Source organism: Periophthalmus magnuspinnatus, chromosome 19 (genome assembly GCF_009829125.3).
Source record: "Periophthalmus magnuspinnatus isolate fPerMag1 chromosome 19, fPerMag1.2.pri, whole genome shotgun sequence".
Classification (NCBI taxonomy): domain Eukaryota; kingdom Metazoa; phylum Chordata; class Actinopteri; order Gobiiformes; family Gobiidae; genus Periophthalmus; species Periophthalmus magnuspinnatus.
In genome coordinates, this window is record NC_047144.1 from 7011054 (window position 1) to 7032312 (window position 21259).

A 21259-nucleotide genomic window follows, 5' to 3' on the forward strand; every position below is an offset into this window, starting at 1 on the left:
AACCGGGTCTCACAAATTCTAGAGGTATGCAGTGCTGCACAGTGGAGATATGTGCACACTGACAGTAATCCTATAGACATAGCCTCTGGGCCAGCAGTTCTTAACCTTGTTGGAGGTACTGAACCCCACCAGTTTCATATGCACATTCACTGAACCCTTCTTTATTGAAAAATAAAATATGATTTTTTTTCAAATTCAGGACACATGTATGTTTTACTGGTGCACAAAATGAACCGTGCATTAACATCACTGTGTTCAAAGAATAAAACCAATACAATGCATGAACTGGGTCAATGTCAGGGCATCACTCTGGCCGTGTCTCACGCCATGTCTCTTTTTTTTTTTCAAACTGCGCATTTAAGTCAGGCGAGTACTTTGATAGGCACATCAAAGGGTGCATTTGTCGAATTGGGACACGGCCAGCTTCTGGAGATGGTGGTGTCTTGACCTCCGCCGAACCCCTAGAGTTCGATCGAACCCAGGTTAAGAACCACTGCTCTAGGGGTTTGACAGCTGAAACACTAATCAAGAATCCTACATGACTGTCAAGCCCTCATTTCTTGTTACAACTGGAGAGTGAGTGGCCTATCACTCCACAGAACATTGGTCAGCTTTCCCCTGAAAATCCTGAGGTGAAGAAAATTATTACAGTAAATGCTGTACAGGCAAAGGAAGAACCAGTGTCTCACCTGATTGAGTACTTTTCCAGTTGGACACGTATTAAGAAGTCAGTGGCCTAGATTCTGAGGTTTAAAGAGGGGCTTCTGTCTTGTATGAAGAAAAGGAGAGGGTTAAAGTTGGGCCTGGCACAGTGTGATCTCACAAAGGAGCAGCAGGAGTGTACAGTAGAAGACGAAATGGAAAGGCACAAGAGGACAAAGGTGGCTTTCGGTTGAGGATTTGCTCAAGGCTGAGTTTGCCATTGTAAAGTACTGCCAGCTGAACACTTACTCCGAGGAGCTGGTCAGTCTGGAAAAAGGGCAGGCTGTAAAAAAGTCCAGTCATATCTGCAAGATCTGCCCATAACTGCAAAATGCAGTCCTGAGGATCAGCGGCAGACTCAGTAATTCATCTATGCCTGTGGAGGTAAAACATCCCATAATACTGCCTAAAGATCTGCATGTTTCAGAGCCTCTTCTTAGACACATACTCCAGGAGGTGGGGGATGGTGCTCACAACCATATGTTGTCCAAGCTGACGCAGTGGTACTGGAAAACTGGTGTGAGTACTGCCATAAGAAAGGTGCTGTCTAAGTGCATCATCTGTTGCTGCCTGAATGTAGATGGCAGACTTGTCATATGACGGAAATGTGCCTTGATGAACCACCATTCACTCGTGTATGGTGTAATTTTCACATGTCTGGCTATCAAAGCTGTTCATATTGAAATTGCACAGTCATTGGAAACTGACTTGTTCATGCACTAAGAAGATTCATTGCCAGAAGAGGACAAGTCAGGTTCATTTGTTCTGACAGTGGTACGAACTTCACAGGAGCTGAATTAGAGTTGAGAACTGCTATTGAGAAGAGGAACCAGGTGCAGATTAGTAATGTCATGCTGCAACAAGGAATAAAGTGGAGTTTCAATCCTCCAGCTGACTCACATCACAGGGGAGCATGAGAGCATCTCGCAAGATCTGTCCGCAAAGTCCTTAATTCCACCTTAAGAGTGGAAAGTTTGGATGAAAAAAGTTTACGCACAATTCTTTATGAGGCTGAGGCCATTATAAACAGCAGACCAATCACAAAGACTTTCTCAAGTGTTATTATTGCAGTTCCAGAAGTCCCTTGGCCCGCGAGCTCAGTACAGGGTTATTACGGTGTTAGGAGCAGAGCCTTGCGTTGTTTGCAGGTCATTCTGCCTAATCTTTTGTGTATGAGTTCTGTGAGCGTTCATACGATGTAAGTATTGTTTGTAATTGGGTATAAATGTTATATTTTGCCAGTTAATTAACAAATGTGTTTGGTTTTTTTTACTTTTAGTGTGCTCCATGTGCAATTACCACGTAACAACACGTCAATTGTGCCCATCCACTGTCCATCCTTTTGCAACAGCCAATATTTTCCTGTAAATAGTGTATTTACCCATTACCCATTTTGCCCATTCGGCAATTTTACAAACACTTAAAGTTTGCGTATAAGTTCATTTAATGTGTTGGAACACCGACCTGTGGTTCTTTTGTGTAATAGCATGAATGTTTTTCTTTTAATCATTTCACTGTATAGTTTATTGGTGTTTCTAGTGTGTTTAATGCATATATACCTTTGTCTTTCTTTTCAGATAAATAAATTTGTCTTGCCTTCAGATAACCACACACACATATACACCCCCAAACCAAAGCGCACACACAACCACCTGTGTAATAATCATTCCCTCCATGTCACCTGCTTCCTCCTTCTGAATAAACATTCCAAAACTGCACAAGTGGAGTTTGCCTGTTCCTTCTGACCAAGGATAAGTCAGTTGAAGACAAATCAGTAATCAGTGCATGCCAGACACACGAAGTACCTTATAGGCTTCCTTGGATGTGAATGACCTAGAAGCATTAACTCCTAACCACCTGCTGTTATTAAAGACCTCTCCATCCTTGCCACCAGGTGTATTCGGGCCCACGGACATGTACGTTAACCAGAGGTTGAAGCGTTTGGGCACTTACCCATGAACATTGTGCAGAATGGATACGGTAATTACATGTGGACATTTAAGTGTAAGCATAATCAACATTGCTTCTACATGTTTATGTTTCCTATTTGTATTACTGATGGTAATTATGTGGTAATTATTATGTAATAATTAAGGAGCTGGTTGTGTAGGAGCCATATGGGGACTGGTTGCTAAGGAAAATCCTAAGGGGCAGGGGGTTTATCTCATCTACAACAGTGTGACATGAAACTGTTAAATCTGAATAAAGATCTGTACAGTGTGTTTGATGATTAAAAAGGAGTTACATGGAATAAAGGAATGTGCAGTTATTGCTAGGCAATAAGAAGACATTATTATCATGAGTAATTATTATTGCAATAAGAATAATGTAAGAATGTTCGTTTCTATTGTAAGCGTCAAAGACCAAGAGACTGAAACAAAGTCAGAAGAGTTTAATGAGTTCGACACAGGTAATGTGAACAATGAAGCAACGGACTCTGAGGAAAGGACAGAACAGAGTCCTGAGACGTGCACAAAATCTTCATGAGTTCCGGTACATTTCATACGTCTGCGCCCCTCGTGGGCACGTGTCATTTACTTTTGTGTTAGTAAATCAAGACGCTAGCTTGATGTAGCGCTGCACTGCTGGAAAATACTTTACAATAATAAGATGAAAAGAACTGGCACGGCATAGAAGGGAAACATCGCCCTCTACTGTTATTAAAGTGGTGTAGCAGCTGGCCAAAATACCGAATGTTAAACTGCAATATCCCATTATATGTACAACTAATCAGTGTTCTCTGGTTTATAGACTATGAATGTAAAAATTATATTGTTACCTCTGTCTCTGTTATTACGTTTTCACAAGGTATATTTTGTTAAAGTTATGAAGTAGCTACAAATGAGAAAAAAATCACCTTGAAACTTATATTTGCCTATTGAAAAAGAAACGTCTGTGACGACGACATCTTGACTTTTCTTCTATTAAATAATAAATCATTAAAAATAACGTACATAATGTACATAATGTACGTATCGTACGTTCAAAGACAGCGGTGGAAGTGCGGTCCGTGGTGTGGGCCTGTCCCACTTCAGCAAGATGGCGGCTACACTGAGGAGGGCAGATTCTTGTCCGGAACCTTCAAACTACACTTTGAAGAGTACTTCGAATTGACCCTTCAAAGGGTGCATTTGGCGAATTGGGACATGGCCAGTGTTTTGGCCGATGTGTCCGATGTGAAGTGAAGACTCGCTATGATGCTAAGTGCTGTTTAACCCCTTAACGTTCCGATGGCCCACCCTCGGGCAAAGATCCGCGAGTAAAATTACGCGCGCGTAATTGCGTAATTTTACGCACTGTTTTGCTGCAGTTTTGCGTTTTAAACATGACAAAACGGACAAAACAAAGGAAGTACGCGACCGAGGACACTGTGAATGTTTGTACAAGTTAAACTAGAGGCATCTCGGACCTGGAGCGGTTCGTGGAACCGAATGACGATCTCATGGTGGACTCAGGAGCAGAGGACTTTATGTTTTGATGGACTGGATGCTGTTCCTGATCGGTAAGAGTGGTTTATTCTGCTATTGACTTAATTGTGGGTCAAATGTGTATTATGTGTAGTCATTAGCATTGGCTAATGCCAAGCTGCGCCTATCCCTCCGACCACCACCAATCATCATGCACACACCACTTGAGTGAAGTGTCTTGCCTAAGGACACAATGACAGAAGTTGGTCCGAGCGGTACTCGATCCTCCAACCTCTAACCACTGAGCCCCTGTCACAGAATGACTGTCACACTGTCACATGTACAGTGTATTTTTAGTTTCCAGTGTGTGTTTGTTCACTGTTTGCAGTGTGTGGTTTGTAAATATATATTTATTTTGACCCATACCACTTGTTTTGAATATATTTTATATACAAATACACATTATATATTCTGTTTTGATATGATATGTAAATGTACAGTAATAGAGCAGCTGTGCAGATACAGATTTCTCTCAGTGTGTATTGGTCATTGACTGTCACTTGTTTATGAGTTGTAAAAATCAAATGATCGTGTCATATATTGAAAAAGAGTTAACGGACTGTCTCCCAGACACAGTAGGACAATCTCACTCAGTCACAGCAAAAGCTTCACACAATGACTTATACTCATACTACAAGTCAGAGCTTTGTCATAAAAATGTTAAGTGTGTTTTCAACATTGGAGTTTACAGTTGTCTTGGTTTGGTTGGGAGCTCATGTTTTGCCATAGTTAAAATTAAATATTTATACTTCCAATAGCATTAACATACTACACAGGTCATGAGCAAGATTTTTGTCATTTTCATTGTATAAGTGGCTAAAGCACTTAATTAAAAGTCTTATAAAAATGTAATGTAATATAGAAATGTAAATCCGGTAATTTGATTCTTTTAATAAACCATTTAACTTGGATGGATGTGATGCAGCATGACCACAGTGCGCACGTCTGATGTCGCTCACAGGGGTCCATGGGACGCTCAGGGAGTTTGTGTGTTTGCTCAGACTTGTGAAAAATTTGAGGGAACATTGGTCTCAAGGCTAATTTTTAGGCCAGCTATTTCTTACTTTATTTATTAATTTGATTGGTTGTAATTAAAGAGAAAGCCTCATACATTTATATGAAGATGATGCTGTTTTGTATGCAAGTGCTCCCTCTGCTGATCAGACGATTTCTAAAACTACAACTACAGATTTTAATAAAATCCAAAATGTCCTCAAAAATATGAAATCATCATTGAATGCAAATATAACTAAATAGATGTTTTTTTCTAAAAAAAAAAAAAAAAAAAAAAAAAAAAAAGCAATAATAATAAAATAAATAAAACATTGTTGCAAGCTACAAATTATTATACACTAAATGGCACAGTGATTGAAAGAGTCACATATATTGTAATAATATATTTTGGATATTGGCTTGACAAAAACTTATCTTTTAATATACATATGAACTATGTAACATTTTAAAGACAAAATTACCATTTTATTACAGAAACAAATCTTTAAAAAAAACAACAACACCACTCTTGACAGACTGTCTGCGTATTATTTTTCTTCCCAAAAATGGAATACATTTCAAGGACATACAAAACTGGATAGACTGGTGCCACAAATGCCCTTAATCTCTTAATAAACATTTATAATCACACCTGCACCTGTTTTAAATGGACCTATACAGTTATTTGTTTTGTTTGTTTTTTGTTTGTATTGTTCTGTATTCTAACAGGGCACTCATGAAAAAGAGTCTGAGCCTGTATATATAAACATAAATGAAACATTTAATATTAAGCTGTTGGTTCTTCTGGTGCACCATCAAGAGCCTCTTCCTGTCCTTGGGCCTCATCAGTAATCATCTGTTGGTATTTACTCTTGAAAAATCCAGCCTGTAGAATACATACAGACACAGTGTTGGCCTGTGTAATTTTATTATTTTCATAATGGCTCCACAGCATGGTTTACCTTGTATAAGCCGGCAGTCAGTAACAGCAGCAGTGCCAGTGCTCCCAGAGATCCTCCAATGATTTCTTTAGTGAAGTCTACCTCAGTATACACTTCTACTTCTGCTTCAATCTGTGGAGACATACCCATAAATACTAATATATACCCTTCAAAAACAGATGAAGGTGTATCTAGAGGCTGACACCAAAACCCAGTACGTTTTTCTGTTCTGTCTTTCTGTTCCTCCGATTGGAACTAGCTAATTGTGAATATGATTTCAATTCTTATACTTTGTCAGAAGAGGGCGCTGTACCTTGACGGGGTTGTTCTCAGCTGAATAGAAAATAAACCGGTCTGTATCATACTCCAGGACAGCTGTGCTGATGAGGTGAAACTTGGCTGACTTTAGTCCAATCTGTGGGAGGCAAAACATTATCACAGCACACTGGCATCTGTCAGGCAATTTTTAATATGTAAATGTTTGTGTTAGAGAGTGTCCGGACCTGCTCAATCCATCCTGAACTGAGGTTTGCAGAGATGATATAATCTTTACTCTCTGTTTGACTCATGACGCGAGTACACCTGAAAACCCTGCATTTGGCCACAGTGCAGTTCTGTTTGGGTTGAAAAAATAAACATACAAATGACTAGATTTGTTTTCAACTCTAATTTCTATGTTGCCATATTGATTGTGACAGTAGTGAAGCTAATACTGACCACAAACTTGCTCTCCTGTATTTGTGGAACAAAATCTGTCACAGTTGGCTCTTCATCCTTGTCTTTTTGACAGTCTGCAATCTGAAAAATAATTGAGACTCTTCTCAAGCACAGTACAATAGAAAGGTCAAAGAATGTATATAGTTCTACTAAAAATATTATTAGATCTTGAATATATGAACAATTTCAATAGATATTCCACTATCTCACTATATCAACCCATTTCAACCTGCACTTGTGTACAAAATAGTGTACTCTCAATTTGTTACTGTGTTTGTCTTTGCTGTATTTTCTGGGTTGTGATGAATGAAGTTGTCACATGACCAGTAGGCTCGTCATGATAATTACTATATCGACGTATTGTTCCATATATGATAGATGGACCAATATTTTGGGTTAGTCAGTTTTTATTTGCAGTAATGGGATTTTTATTTTTATTTTATTTTTTTTACTTTTTTTTTTGCAATATGACTTGAGCTGTAGAAGGTTGAATAAATAACTTCTGTGTCTCATTATAGATAGAAACTAACTACTTAAGTGTTCCATTCTGCTGTTTAGTTATTTTAGCTCATGTTTTAATATTTGTATTAAAATATCTTTTCGGGGATGATTCTACTTATATCTATATTAACTTAAGTAATACTGCACTTCAAAATGTGTCATGACCTTAAGGTGAAGATGACGCCCAGAATTCTCTCAAACAGAAGGGTAGTAAAGTTATTTAAATTTAACGCAGTACAATGATTTTTGGCACATATGATCTTTATGGTCTCTAGTAATGATCAATGCATTTGCAATTACTCTATTTTATTTGGTCTGAGTGTAGGATGGAAAACATGGTGGTCACAATTGTGACCGGTGGGATAGAACCTTGTACTACAGTAAAAGGCAGAATATATAAGATCACACATATTTTTTTAACACATAAAACATTTTGAATTGGTTTATATCCACCCTAAGGGAACTTCATGATATGTTGGATGAAGGTGATGGTCCTGTCAAGAGGAACTAAGAACTAAGAAATTGTCCCTAAGAATTTCAACTTGGGGTCCTTGATTGGCCTAATACAGACTGTCAGTTTGAGATGTCCAACAGGTTGTTCAATACACCATAGTGACCCGGTGGAGTCAGGTGACGACACTGAGGAACATCCAAGATTCTCTACCTGCTATTAGGACATGTCTGAAGAACGTCCAAGATTCTCTAGCTGCACGATGGACATGTCTGAAGAACATGCAAGGTTCTCTATCCACCTTTGAGACAAGTCTGAGGAACATCCAAAGTCCTCTAGAACCTCAAGAGAAATCTGAAGAATATCCCAGATTCTCTAGAAGCATGATGGACATGTCTGAAGAAAATCCAGTGCCCTTTAGCTACTATAGAAGCAATTCGGAGGAACATCTGAGATCTGCTGTTGGGACAATCTGAAAATTACACAAAATCCTTTAACTGCTATATAAACAAGTCTGAAGAACATCAATGGTTCTCTAGCTGCAATAGGAATAATAATGCCTTACACTTGTAATGCACTTTACAGGCTTGTCAAAGCCTCTCAAAGCTCTACACTATAGTCATTATTCATTCATTTCCACACTTGGTGATGGTAAGCTACTATTGTAGCCACAGCTGCCCTGGGGAGACTGACGGAAGCGACGCTGCCAATCTGTGCCATCGGCCCCTCCGACCAACACCTATCATTCAAGTCCCAAGCGGGACTTGATCCTCCAACCTTCGGGTTGGGGGACAAACACTCTAACCACTGAGCCACTGTCGCCCCAATATATCTGAGTAACCTCTAAAGTCCTCTAGCTGCTACTGGGACAACTCTAAGGAACATCCAAGGTCCTCTACCAGATATTGGGATAAGTGTTACATACAACATACAAAGTCCTCTATAACCTATAGAGAGAAATCTGAACAACATCCAGGGGCCTTTAGATGCTGTCAAGATGAGTCTGAAGAACATCCAAGGTCTTCTACCTGCTATTTGGACAAGTCTATGGAACATCCAAGGAGATAATTAAGCCCCATCTTCCCCTCATATATAAGAGAGAAAAGCATTTTCATTTTGAATTGTATTTTATGCAAAGCAAACTCTGTTAAACTAACAATACTTTAAACAATTCTTTTAAATGTCATTAAGATAAATGTGTCTACTATTTCAGTGATTAAATTCAATATAGAAAAGATTTTCAGATAAAATGCATCAAAAATATCACCTTTGATTTTATTGTCTTTCTTATTCTGGAAAGCACTTTGAATGACTATGTGTACGAATTGTGCTACACAAATACACTTGCCTTGCCTTCTGGATGAGAGTTGAAACATCAACTATAAATCTTATAACAGTAGTGAATTTCCTTCTCTACTTTTACCTGCAAAGAATCAGAGTCTACCCAGATGTCCTTCTTGCCAAGTTTTACTGGCACTCGGATCACCACAGAGAAATTCAATGCTCTGATCTCATTTGTAACCTGCAAAAAGAGCACTTAATATTATGAAAATACGTACACGTATATTAAAAAAAACATTGTACTTTACCTTAACTGACTGATTGACTGGCTTCTGCAGATCATTTTCACCAAACGTAAAATTGGTGTAGCTGTGTGAACTGAAGAGATTTTATGTGAGGAAAAAATCTGTATCAATAATGTAGGAATTGTTGGCTCATGTACCTTCCAATTGTCACTGAAATGCTGTATTTTACATCAATTTCTCTTATTTTGTATCGCTGAGACAATGAGGACGACTGCACATTACCACTAAAGGAAAAGAAAACAAATAAAAAAGTGCCTCTATGGCTTTGTTCAAGTTGATACTGCAATGAATGGCACCTGGTTGCGTTTGCAGTGACAAAAATCCTCCTGTCAAGTTGACTGTTGGTGTCAAAGCCATATGAGACAACAAAAAAGGCCTACAACAATACCAAAGGCAATTGATGGTGCATGTTAAATGAGAAAGGGTTTAGGAAAAGATAAACAACAAACCTTTGCTTTGCTCTTAAAAATAGGCTTATCAATAAAGCATTCTGTCCGTCCTCGTATCAAACTGTTTTCACTGTCCACTGAGTTACAGTCAATTCTCCCCTTTTAAGAAATATAACAAGGAATAAGGAAGAAGTTGGCAAACAATAATGATCTGGCAAAGTTCTTACTTGAAGTCCAGTGAACTTCCGGTAGGAAAATCCAGAGGGATATGTCAGAATGACTCTGGTATCGTAGGAATTTTCCTCTGTATTTTCTAATGACACTGTGATGTTGAGCAAATCATCAATGCCTACTCGGACCACAGAAGACCTATAAAGTCAAAATGGTGATTAAGTAGCTTAAAGAGTAATATTTTGTAAAAAAACAAACAAACTATTACATAAAAACTGTATACCTGGTGAAGTTAAAGTCCACTATGAGTTGGTCAGTACATGTGTCATCCAACCCACAGTTGATCTCAAACCCCAACTGAAATGAAAATATTTGGATAAAATATATGTTTAATTTGAATATATCATCCCTTTATCCACATACGTCTTTGCTGACTGTTGTGGGTGACCGTTGAGAGAGACTTGGTTTGAGGCTCTGGGGGGAAGTCAAGCTTTCAAATGTGAAGCGCAGCTCATTGTAAAGAGGATTGAGAGCATCTTCAGGACATGACTGTAAGCAAAGTGTCCTGAATATTAATAAAACAATACACATTAATATCTATGCATATATACATCAACATTTTTAACCTGTATAAAGAAATTGATAGGAACGCATCCCTCATGGTTCAATGTAATGGTGAGACTTCCGGTTGTGTCTGGTTGTTTCTCATTGATGAATGCCCGGTTATTTGGGACAATGCGTGTTGCATCCAAAGTAAAAGTATAATTGATTTTTGCCTGAGCTGAAAAAAATGCTTGTATCAGTAAATATTGAAAAGAGAATGGCTGAAACTTTAATAAATACCTTGATCTAGTGTGGTGACTTTGGACATCGTGAAGCAGACAGTAGCAGTGGCACGTAGAGGTTTTGAACAGTCGTTATTCTGAGTTGGGATCAGCTGTGGTGTGAAGGAAATTGTAGCATCTACTTTTACAATTGGTTTGGACCTGGGACATAATAAATAAAGATAAATGTTTAGTACAATCAAATGTCTGTATTTGGATCAACAAGGGAATATCATAAGGATGGAGCACATGATAGCAATGAGAGATAAAAGCTTAATACTAACACAGGATAAATTACTACATGACAGAAATATTCATTTAATTGTGTATTCAGATGACCACTTAGATCCATGAGGAATTTAAAAGATTGAAAAGCGTTCTGACAGACAATATAAAAGACAAAGTATTCCTTTTTTGGTATTGTGACAGGACTAGATAACCTAGTTTGGGTCTATGTCTGGTTCTCAGCCTTGTATCTTCACCATTTTCTCCTGTTTGAACAGTATATTAAATAGGAAGTAGTTGTGTTTACCTGAGAAGGACAACAGTCCCTTTTGAACCCACCATCAAGTCTGGCAGGCCATCGTTGCTTTGGTCCAATGACGTTGGACTGATTGACGTGCCAAAGAAAGTCAAACCGGACTTTACTTCTGAGGCAGTAATTCTCTAGAAATGTAAAATTGAATTATGGTAAAAGAACATGCTATGCAACAATATTTTGTAAATACGGTTGATTTTAGTCAACTAGTTTGTTTGGCTTTTCTTCTTTTGAGGATAGAATTTTCTAAATAATAAAACTGTAAAATAAACACAAATGTGGTGAATCAGGGCATCTAACATTGTCACTGACAATTACGTACAAACAAGCTTATGACAGTGGGCCAAGTGCAGCGTTCTGTCTAGTAGGCTCGGAGAGTGAACACCTCTGACAACTCTGTCTCAGAAAGGTGGAGCCAACCTGCAGACAGCCCAGCCACAGTCTCACGCCCTGGAGTCCTTCACCTATTTAAGGCTTTGTGCATTACCCGGTGCTCGGTGCTGGTCCCGGGAAGATGAGCTTTGTTGAACAATGGACCAGCAGGGGTTGTAGCAGGGCTGCTCCAGGAGGAAAACATGGACCAACACGATTCTGATTTACACTATTCATCCAAAAGTAACATATATTGTTGGCTGTGCAGTTTATATTTCTGGCCACGCACTCCATCCAACCACGGCCCCTCAGGACCTTTACTCACAGGGTAGATTACTTTGTGACAATGACTACTACTACTACATTGTAATTGATCATTTTATATCACATTTTAACATGAAACTATCATATCATTTTGTTAAATCATCATGTAATTTTGACACGATATCATGTTATTTCATATTAGAATCATGTTTAAACGTGATACTGCTCATTTTTGTTTGAGTACACAATGACACTTCAGCGCTGCCCTAGAGGACTGACTTCTACTAGACCTGAATCAGGACAAAAGCAAGACTGAGCCAGGACTCCAGCAGTCTTCTATCAGGCTCATAGTGAGCAGAAAGAAGCAGCAGACCACACACGATAACCACAGGAGAAAATAGTTTCAACTTCAAAAGGTTAAATACCATTGCAATTCTATATGCGAATGTAGATTTTAGAAAATAATAAAATAGGCTAATACTGAGCCTCTTTTCACTTTTATTTGGACATTTTCAAATAACCTAGTCTCGGATACACAGAAAAAATATATCCAAGTCAAACCAGCACAACACCGGGTGAATACTTGAGTAAATTTAGGACTAAAAGGTAAAATAAGCAGCTTTTTAGAAACCAAACAATATAGTTTTTAAATTTTTGTGTGCAACATGAGATTAATCGCGATTACCATATTTTCTGAACTATAAATCGTACTTTTTTCAGAGTTTGTCCGGGAGTGTGACTTATATGTGAAATGATATAATTTCACATATTCGTTATTGTCACACTGACAAATGGCGAGGGCACTCTAGGCTTATGTATCAGTGTGACAGACATTAACTTCTCAAGCAGCGCTTCATCTACTTCCACAGCAGATGGAGTTGTTCAGAAGCCACACCGAGGATGAAGAATTCAATGGATTTAGTGATTTGGAGTGAGATACAGAGTGAACTTGTTAGCTTGTTTTTTATGCTTTTGTTATCTGATTAACTGTTAATATATTATGTTAACAAACCAGACACGTGTTCAGTTTGCTGTCTATGCTTCATGTAGTGTTTAGTATGTGTTGTGTAACATATTACAGTTCACTTGTTAGACCACTAGATGGAGCTGTTGTGTTTGTAATACCTGTAAGAAAATTAACTTGACTCGTTTTCTTTTATACATCTCATATTTAATGTCCCCTTATTTATGTCCCTATCATTTATAAGACCATAAAGGTGATACTTTTTCACTTTGAAAAATATTGTAAATGTTTAGTTTATCATGAAAACTACTTCTGCTTTCCTGTGCCGTTTACGCGAATGTGAAGTCTTACCTGACACCACTATCTAAAAAACAATTGAGAAGTAAAATATAAAGTTTTCAATACATCGGTTTGTTTACTAGCAGCCCAAAGTGGTATGTATATTTTATGTTCATGCAGTTTTGTGTGTATTTGTAATATGAGCCAGAGCTTATGTTATATTTGATGCGTTTGCTAGTTCTACGGTGTGAACTGTGATGAAGTAAGACCAGAGTAAACATCAGTGAAAACAAATCTGATGTCTCTCGTGCTTGTGGACAAGCCAGCATATGTTACGTTAGTGTAACTATCTGATTAACTGTTAATATCTTACATTTAAAAAACTAGATTAAATTTAAACTAGCAAACTCGCTGGTGCAATTTATACTCCGGAGCGACCATAGTCTGGAAAATACGGTAATCGCAGTCCAAGCATGCGTTTAAATGCGATTAAAATTTTTCAGCACCAATTCTCCGCACACATATAAGTCACTCTCAATTTGCAGACTTTAGCTCACTGGCTCTTTTTGGAGAGTTTAAAAACTTAGAGGGAGGGAGGACTCGTCCTTGTCGCACTCTCTGCACAGCAGGGCCCTCTGTCTCATGTCCAGAGCACAGACACAGCGGACTCTTTTTATTATGTGTCGTTTAACATTCTGTTAATGTAGGCTAATTAATGTAATAAATAAAATAGGAAATAAATCATAGCCTTATGAATAAATGATTACAAATGCAACTCAGATTGCCCGAGCAGTAGGCTATATTCACAACAACAATCACATTTGCGGCCAAAAAATAAAAATATTCAAACCAATAATAATAAAGTGAAAGAATCTGTTAAGAATTGGGAGGATGGAGAGCGCTGCATTTTAAAAGAGGTGACACTGTAATGGCACTGTAGACTGTTTAGTCAAACAAACCTTGGATTTTGCTTACCTGTGAATAGGTAGGAGTAATCCTCCTAAACCCAGAGCCATGGTAAATATAAATAGTGCCTTGACCATCATTCTCCAAAGGGGCTCCCACAGCTAAATCAGCCAAATTATCTGCATTCAGATCTGGCAGTACAGCAAGAGATGACCCAAACCTTCCTCTTTCTGATGCCCCCCTCAGGATTAATGGAGAGTCAAAGTGACAATCCACAATCTAATAAAAAAAAAGATAATTAATTAATAAAAGACACTCTATTTTTAAAAATAGATAGCCTTTTACCCAATCAGTTACGTCGCAAACATAGACTCTTCCTTCCCTGTCCCTCTCTATATACATTGGTGCAGATATCAGGAGCAGGTCAGTGAAGCTGTCGCCATTGACATCCATTGTACAAACCTCTGCCCCAAAATATTCACCACTCTGAAACTGTAGCAATGACAGTGACAACAGCAGATTAGGTGATCATTAGTCTTCTTTCAGTCTCCACAGTGACTACACACCTGCCAATCCACTGGATCAATCCTCTGCTGACTGTAAATGCTATAAACATACATTACAATGCCCCTGTGTTGATACCGTGGAGCACCAACAGCTGTAAATGTCCCCGCCACAGTATTTGCAATAGCTATGGAATATCCTACAACACAAATGTGTCAAAACATGGCAGAAATGCATGGCATAATGCATTACTTTTTAAACATTTTAGAAAGACTTACCAAGGTAACTGTCATTGTCAATGTCTTTAGGCTCATAGGAACTCGTCATGGTGCCAGAGTTGGTGTACTTCAGCAGCGCTCCTTTCCACTCGTTGGCACCAACAGCTGTCATTTGAAATCCCTAAACAAAATGAAACATTCAGATTTAAGAGAGATGTTAAAGTCTCGTACATTCACTAAAAGTGGACTGTTACCTCACTAAGAAACGCTGCACCAAAGCCCAACTGGGACATTTCCATTTTCAACGTCTCCCCACCTGTTTGAGTTCCTAAATAGAATACATTTATAGTTCAAATCTGTCACTGTGAGAACAAATGTACAAAGTTTTTACCTTCAATAGAAAAGATTTTTTCCTGCAGAGTCTGTCTTATTTTATCAAGAGCATCAAAGCCCTGAACTTGAAAGACACGGTCTTCAGATGCTGCAATAGTTATAAGCTCATTCTTTGCATCTGCTTTATTAAATGAATTCCCAACCTACAAATTTGACAAAGTGAGATGATGAGTAAAACAAAATGTATCTGATTTTTAAGTTAAGTTTCATATCTTACCCCAATGGCAAATCTAATTATGTTTTTTCTATTTGCTGCTTCGCTAGCTCCTTGTAAGTAAGTTTTATCGTTGGACTCTCCATCAGTAATGACAATCAATACATTATTTACATTTGGCCGATTACCGTTTGATGGTATGAAGACTTCATCTCTGAAAGAATTTTTTTAAAGATTCATATATGTACAATCATTATAATTTATAATAGGACACAAACTGGGGTACACAACTTACACAACTCTTTGTATTGCTGTGGCTGTATAAGTGCCTCCTGCCAACTGTCTTATGTTTCTTATTTGTGATTCCCAGGACCCGCTGATTTTAAAATTGTTGAAATAATGACTAATTTTAAACAAATGTGAAAACTGTATGATGGCAAACTGAAAAACATAAAATAAAAAATACATATATACATATATGATATATATTATATATACATGATTATATTTTCTTGTGTTCATGTTCTAAAACTTGTTTCCAAAAACTTGCCATATTAATCTCATCCTTTCATTCCTTTTAACTGACTTTTAAAAGCTATTGTGAAAAAATATTGATACTCCCAGTAAAAACCATAAACGAGGTTAATAAATCTCCAAATACTATTCCAAATAAATTCTGACCTGCCCTCCAGCTCAGTTTTAATCTATGAGGATTCATACCTGGAGCCAGGCCTGGGGTGGGTGCTCGGCAGCGAGTGCCCGGCGAGTGCCCGGCCAGGCCCAGCCCGACGGAGCGGGCTGGGCCTGGTGGGGGCTTGCTCATTGCTGGTGTGGGCTTGCTCATTGCCCCACAGCTCAGCCACCGTGTGATGGAGATGACCTCGGTGAATGAGAGGGCCTGCGACTTTGGGTCGGGGACAGGTCTCTCACTGTTGTGGCGACCTATGGGCCAAACAGCAGTGCAGAGTACCGGGCCTTCTTGGAGTCCCTGGGAGGGGTACTAGACAGTGTACCAACCGGGGACTCGGTTGTTCTCCTGGGGTACTTCAATGCCCATGTGAGTAATCACAGTGACACTTGGAGGGGCGTGATCGGGAGAAATAGCCTCCCTGATCTGAAACCGAGCTGTGTTTTGTTATTGGACTTCTGTGCTAGTCACAGTTTGTCCATAACAAACACCATGTTCAAGGGTGGACAAGGGTGTCCATCAGTGCATGTGGCACCAGGGCACCCTAGGTCAGAGGTCAATGATCGACTTTGTTGTTGTGTCATCTAATCTCCGGCCGCGTGTCTTGGACACTCGGGTGAAGAGAGGGGCTGAGCTGTCAACTGACAACCACTTGGTGGTGAGTTGGATCCGTTGGCGGAGGAGGAAGCCGTGAGGGTCTGCTGGGAACGTCTGGGAGCCCTTTGTCAGAGATGTCTTCAACTCATGCCTCCGGGAGAGCTTCACCCTGATCCCGGGGGAGGCTAGGGACATGGACTCCGAGTGGGCCGTGTTCTCCACCTCTATTGTCGATGCGGCTGCTCGTGGTTGTAAGGTCGGCGGTGTTTGTTGCGGCGGCAATCCTCAAACCCGGTGGTGGACACCGGAAGTAAGGGATGCCGTCAGGCTGAAGAAGGAGTCCTATTGAGCCTTGTTGGCTCGTGGGACTCCTGAGGCAGCTGATGAGTACCATCGGGACAAGCATGCCACAGCTCGTGCGGTCAACTCGGGTTGGGAGGAGTTCTGGGAGGCCGTGGAGAAGGACTATTGGACGGCTGAGATTCTGGCAAACCGTCCAACACCTTAGGAGGGGGAACCAGTACTTCATCAACACTGTTTACAGTGCGGGTGGAGAGCTGCTGACCTAGACTAGGGATGTTGTCGGGCGGTGGAAGGAGTTCTTTGAGGATCTCCTCAATCCCATCGTCACATCTTCCAAGGAGGAATCAGAGACTGGGGACCTGGAGCCTAACTCGTCCATTACCCTGGCTGAAGTCACCAAGGCGGTTGGAAAGCTCCTCGGTAGCAAGGCTCGGGGGGTGGACGAGATCTGTCTTGAGTACCTCAAGTCTCTGCGACATCGTGTGGCGGTAGGGGACAGTGCCACCGGACTGGCAGTCCGGGGTGGTGGTCCCTCTGTATAAGAAGGGGGACCAGAGGGTGTGTTCCAATTACAGGGGAATCACGCTCCTCAGTCTTCCCCGTAAGGTCTATTCTAGGGTACTGGAAAGGAGAATCCGACCGATAGTCGAACCTCAGATTCAGGAGGAGCAGTGTGGTTTTCATCCCGGTCGTGGAACACTGGACCAGCTCTATACTCTCCATCGGGTCCTTGAGGGTTCATGGGAGTTTGCCCAACCAGTCCACATGTGTTTTGTGGATCTGGAGAAGGCATTCAACCATGTCCCTCGTGGTGTCCTTTGGTGGATGCTCCAGGAGTATGGGGTCTGGGGCTCTTTGTTAAGGGCTGTCCGGTTCCTGTATAACTGGAGCAGGAGCTGTGTTTGCATTGCCAGCAGTAGTTCAGACCTGTTCTCGGTGCATGTTGGACTCTGCCAGGGCTGCCCTTTGTCACCGGTTGTGTTCATTATATTTATGGACAGAATTTCTAGGTGCAGCCAGGGGCCAGAGGGGGTCTGGTTCAGGAAACACAGGATCTCATCTCTGCTGTTTGCAGATGATGTTGTCCTGATGGCTTCATCGAGCCAGGACCTGCAGCAGGCACTGGGGTGGTTTGCAGCCGAGTGTGAACGGGCTGGGATGAGAATCAGCTCCTCCTCCTCGGTGCAGCATCTGCAGTAATGCGATTGCTGTATCGGTCCGTTGTGATAATGAAGGAGCCGAGTCGCAAGGCAAAGCTCTCAATTTACCAGTCAATTTACGTTCCTACCCTCACCTATGGTCATGAGCTCTGGGTAATGACCGAAAGGACAAGGTCGCGGATACAAGCGGCCGAAATGGGTTTCCTCCGTAGGGTGTCCGGGAGCACCCTTAGGGATAGGGTGAGGAGCTCAGTCACACGGGAGGAGCTCGGAGTAGAGCCGCTGCTTCTACACATTGAGAGGAACCAGCTGAGGTGGCTCGGGAATCTGCTCAGGATGCCTCCTGGACGCCTCCCTAGGGAGGTATTCTGGGCATGTCCCACCGGGAGGAGGCCCCGGGGAAGACCCAGGACATGCTGGAGGGACTATATCTCTCGGCTGGCCTGGGAATGTCTTGGGGTCCCACCGGAGGAGCTGGAGGACATGTCCGGGGTGAGGGAAGTGTGGTAGTCCCTGCTTAGACTGCTGCCCCCGCGACCCAGCCCCAGATAAGCGCAAGAAAATGGATGGATGGATGGATGGATTCATAGATGTCACCTGAACACAACTTTCTTTCTATTCTGTAATAATGATTTATCTCACCCTTGAATCTTTTTCAAGAAATGATTTGATCACATCGATGACAAACTGCTTCATTTTTGAGAAATCTGCTGGATTTACACTGCCCGAACCATCTAACAGAAATGCAATGTCGGCTGGTTGGCTCGGGCAATCTGGTAAGAAACAAAGAGATTACTAATAAATCATACCCATCACATGCACATGTATGGAGCTCAATAGTCTTCTCCACAAAGTCCTTGCGTCCTGCTTCTGGAAGTTAATTTCTCATTCCTTTTTACCATAGGCTTTTGGAAAAATTCTAATATTCATTTTCATGGTTGTTTTAAGTTCAAAAAGCACATTTAAAAATGTTTTAATGAGCAGTTCATAAAGTTTCAAAAACAGAGTTTAAAATTATACATCTTGTGGTGATTATTTACCACTCAGCTGATTAGCCCTGAGCAAGCTTTTTTTAAGTTTTAATGTATTTTTTTGTAAAGTCTATGGGTCGAGTGGTTACTGTTGAGCTCCATAGGGTTATAAAAGTCTATGTACCTGCAGTAGACCTAGGCGTGGTTCTTCTGAGACCGTTATTTTGATCAATCTCTAAACACAGACCATTGTACATGGTGATGCTCCTGCAATCCTTTGGAATGGTTGGCCCACAAACCTGACAGAGACATCTTTATCATTATTCATAATACAATACTTAGATTATTTAAGGGCTATCAAACTATTGTAACTTCTCCAACATCTAAAATAACTCACTACACAAAACCAACACATTACTGTATTTTGTAATTTTCTACCCTGGAAAGATGATCTAGCAATCTCAAACAGTGCAGTAACACAATTTAATAATGTTACTCAGTTACATACTAAATACAAAAGAGCATGACTTTAATAATTTACCAGAGACTTTTCATTTCTGGGGTTAAATGCCATTGCCAATCCAAGAGAGGAGTTCACTGCATAATCTGGCACTGTGTAAAATGTGGACATGTTAATGAACATCACAGTTTGTTGTGAAGAATAAATTGTGATAAAATAATGGTTTGCCTACATTCAAGCTGTATTTTCCTGCAGGTTGTTGTTGTCGGGGAACACTCATAGATCTGTCCTCGTTGTTGTGCATCCTGCTGAAGAGGAGCACTGACCAGTAAGCTGTGAAGACACACATGTATAAAACAAGTATTTCACAACTACACAACTACATTATTCTCACTTACCCATTTTGTTTCTGAATCACCTTGTGTCCAAACCCTAGCACAGGGTTAGTGAAAGATCTCCAAGCTACAGGTTCAATGTTAAAACCACCTATACTCCGTAACACTAAAGATAAGAAAAATATGAATACAAATTGCAGTCAAATGAATAAATACATTTTGTCTGGTTAAATATTGGCCCAAATTCCAACTTAAATGATAGAGATAAAGAGAAGAAGCCCAGATGGTTTGTCTTAGGTAAATATATTTATGACAATTAATAATAATAGTGTAAAACTAGCATGTAGATGGGCTTAGAAAGAAACTATCCTATCACTGCATTCATATATTGACCTTTTGAACATAACATTTCTTGAAACATTGTACAGTGGTTGTGCAGTCAAGTTCATCATCTTTTAAGGCCTTGGCTCAACACTAATTTCATAAGAGATAAGGTCATCTGAAGTAGTGGAAAGTGCGCCCCCTTCTCGTTATTGGTTTATTTTATATCATGAAATTAAATAAATGTAAGTTTGTACACATAGCTTAAATTCTATGGAAATATGTATCATCCCATAATGTTTGTTTGAATTTACATTCCATTAGACCTAATATGTTGGGGATAAAATTTTAGCCCAATTAGCAAAACATAGCATGAATACGCTTTAATTTATAATGATACCACTAACAGGGCATATAGATAAATATATTCTTGCCTGCACAACTCAAAAAAGGCAAAAATGTCCTACCTGAAAAAAATATTATCCAATACATTCTGCTGATCACTTGAAAATAATAGTCCATAAGTAACAGTTACTCATTAGATTTCTGCAGCTCAGACAGTGGAAATAGAGGTAGAGTTTCTGAGTTTCACCGCTAACAGGACCCGTTTGAGGAACTCTTTTGTAGGTGGAGTTATTGCATTGCAAGTTTGACGTTTGTAGTTTCTAAATTGCCTCTCTGTTTCACCATATAAAGGCACATTGTATTGAGCCTTGTAAGTGTGTCACTGATCACTATTTGTTAATATGTGAGTTTAACGTATATGCATGTTAATACTTTACACTACATTTTACTCTTAGAAATTAGCATTCAAACAGAAAACATTGTTCCCCTTTTTATAAGTTTCCTTTTGGAATCCTTAGAAATTGTGGCTATATAAAACTATATGAAATTTTTTTTAAAAGTTGTAGTTGACAAAAAATGTGTCAGATCAAGCTTTCATGTAAGCCCACAGCATCAACACAGGAAGTGGTCCTTTCTGCTGCATGGCTCATAAAGTACATTTGGTACACTGTATCTGTGATGCTGCAATCCTCAAATGCTGTTTGAATCTCAAGTTGACCCTTTTGTATTGAGGAAAGATGACATG

At 39.9% G+C, this 21259-nt stretch overlaps 1 protein-coding gene across 1 annotated transcript; it reads right to left on the bottom strand.

Moving 5' to 3' along the window:
- Positions 1-5916: 5916 nt before the first annotated feature.
- LOC117387801 (integrin alpha-D-like) lies at positions 5917-20693 on the bottom strand. The gene is made up of 30 exons (XM_033985373.2): positions 20637-20693; positions 19912-20014; positions 19746-19846; positions 19595-19665; positions 19238-19352; positions 18725-18855; positions 15630-15775; positions 15398-15548; positions 15179-15323; positions 15042-15115; positions 14848-14968; positions 14632-14768; positions 14411-14557; positions 14135-14344; positions 11275-11408; positions 10762-10904; positions 10545-10699; positions 10342-10467; positions 10202-10275; positions 9975-10116; positions 9808-9906; positions 9655-9734; positions 9496-9582; positions 9362-9431; positions 9196-9294; positions 6821-6901; positions 6607-6717; positions 6417-6518; positions 6125-6235; positions 5917-6048 (listed from the first exon to the last, which is right to left on the bottom strand). The coding sequence occupies exons 1-30, from the start codon at positions 20689-20691 to the stop codon at positions 5950-5952; spliced, it is 3420 nt and encodes a 1139-aa protein (XP_033841264.1). The 5' UTR covers positions 20692-20693; the 3' UTR covers positions 5917-5949.
- Between the last annotated feature and the right edge of the window lie 566 nt (positions 20694-21259).

Coding starts and splice junctions, on each gene's coding strand:
- LOC117387801 (XM_033985373.2), bottom strand. CDS start 20,691: ATGGACTATTATTTTCAAGTGATCAGCAGAATGTATTGGATAATATTT. Junction 19,847..19,911: donor GTGATTCAGAAACAAAATGG/GTAAGTGAGAAT, acceptor GTGTCTTCACAG/CTTACTGGTCAGTGCTCCTC. Junction 10,700..10,761: donor AGTCACCACACTAGATCAAG/GTATTTATTAAA, acceptor CATTTTTTTCAG/CTCAGGCAAAAATCAATTAT.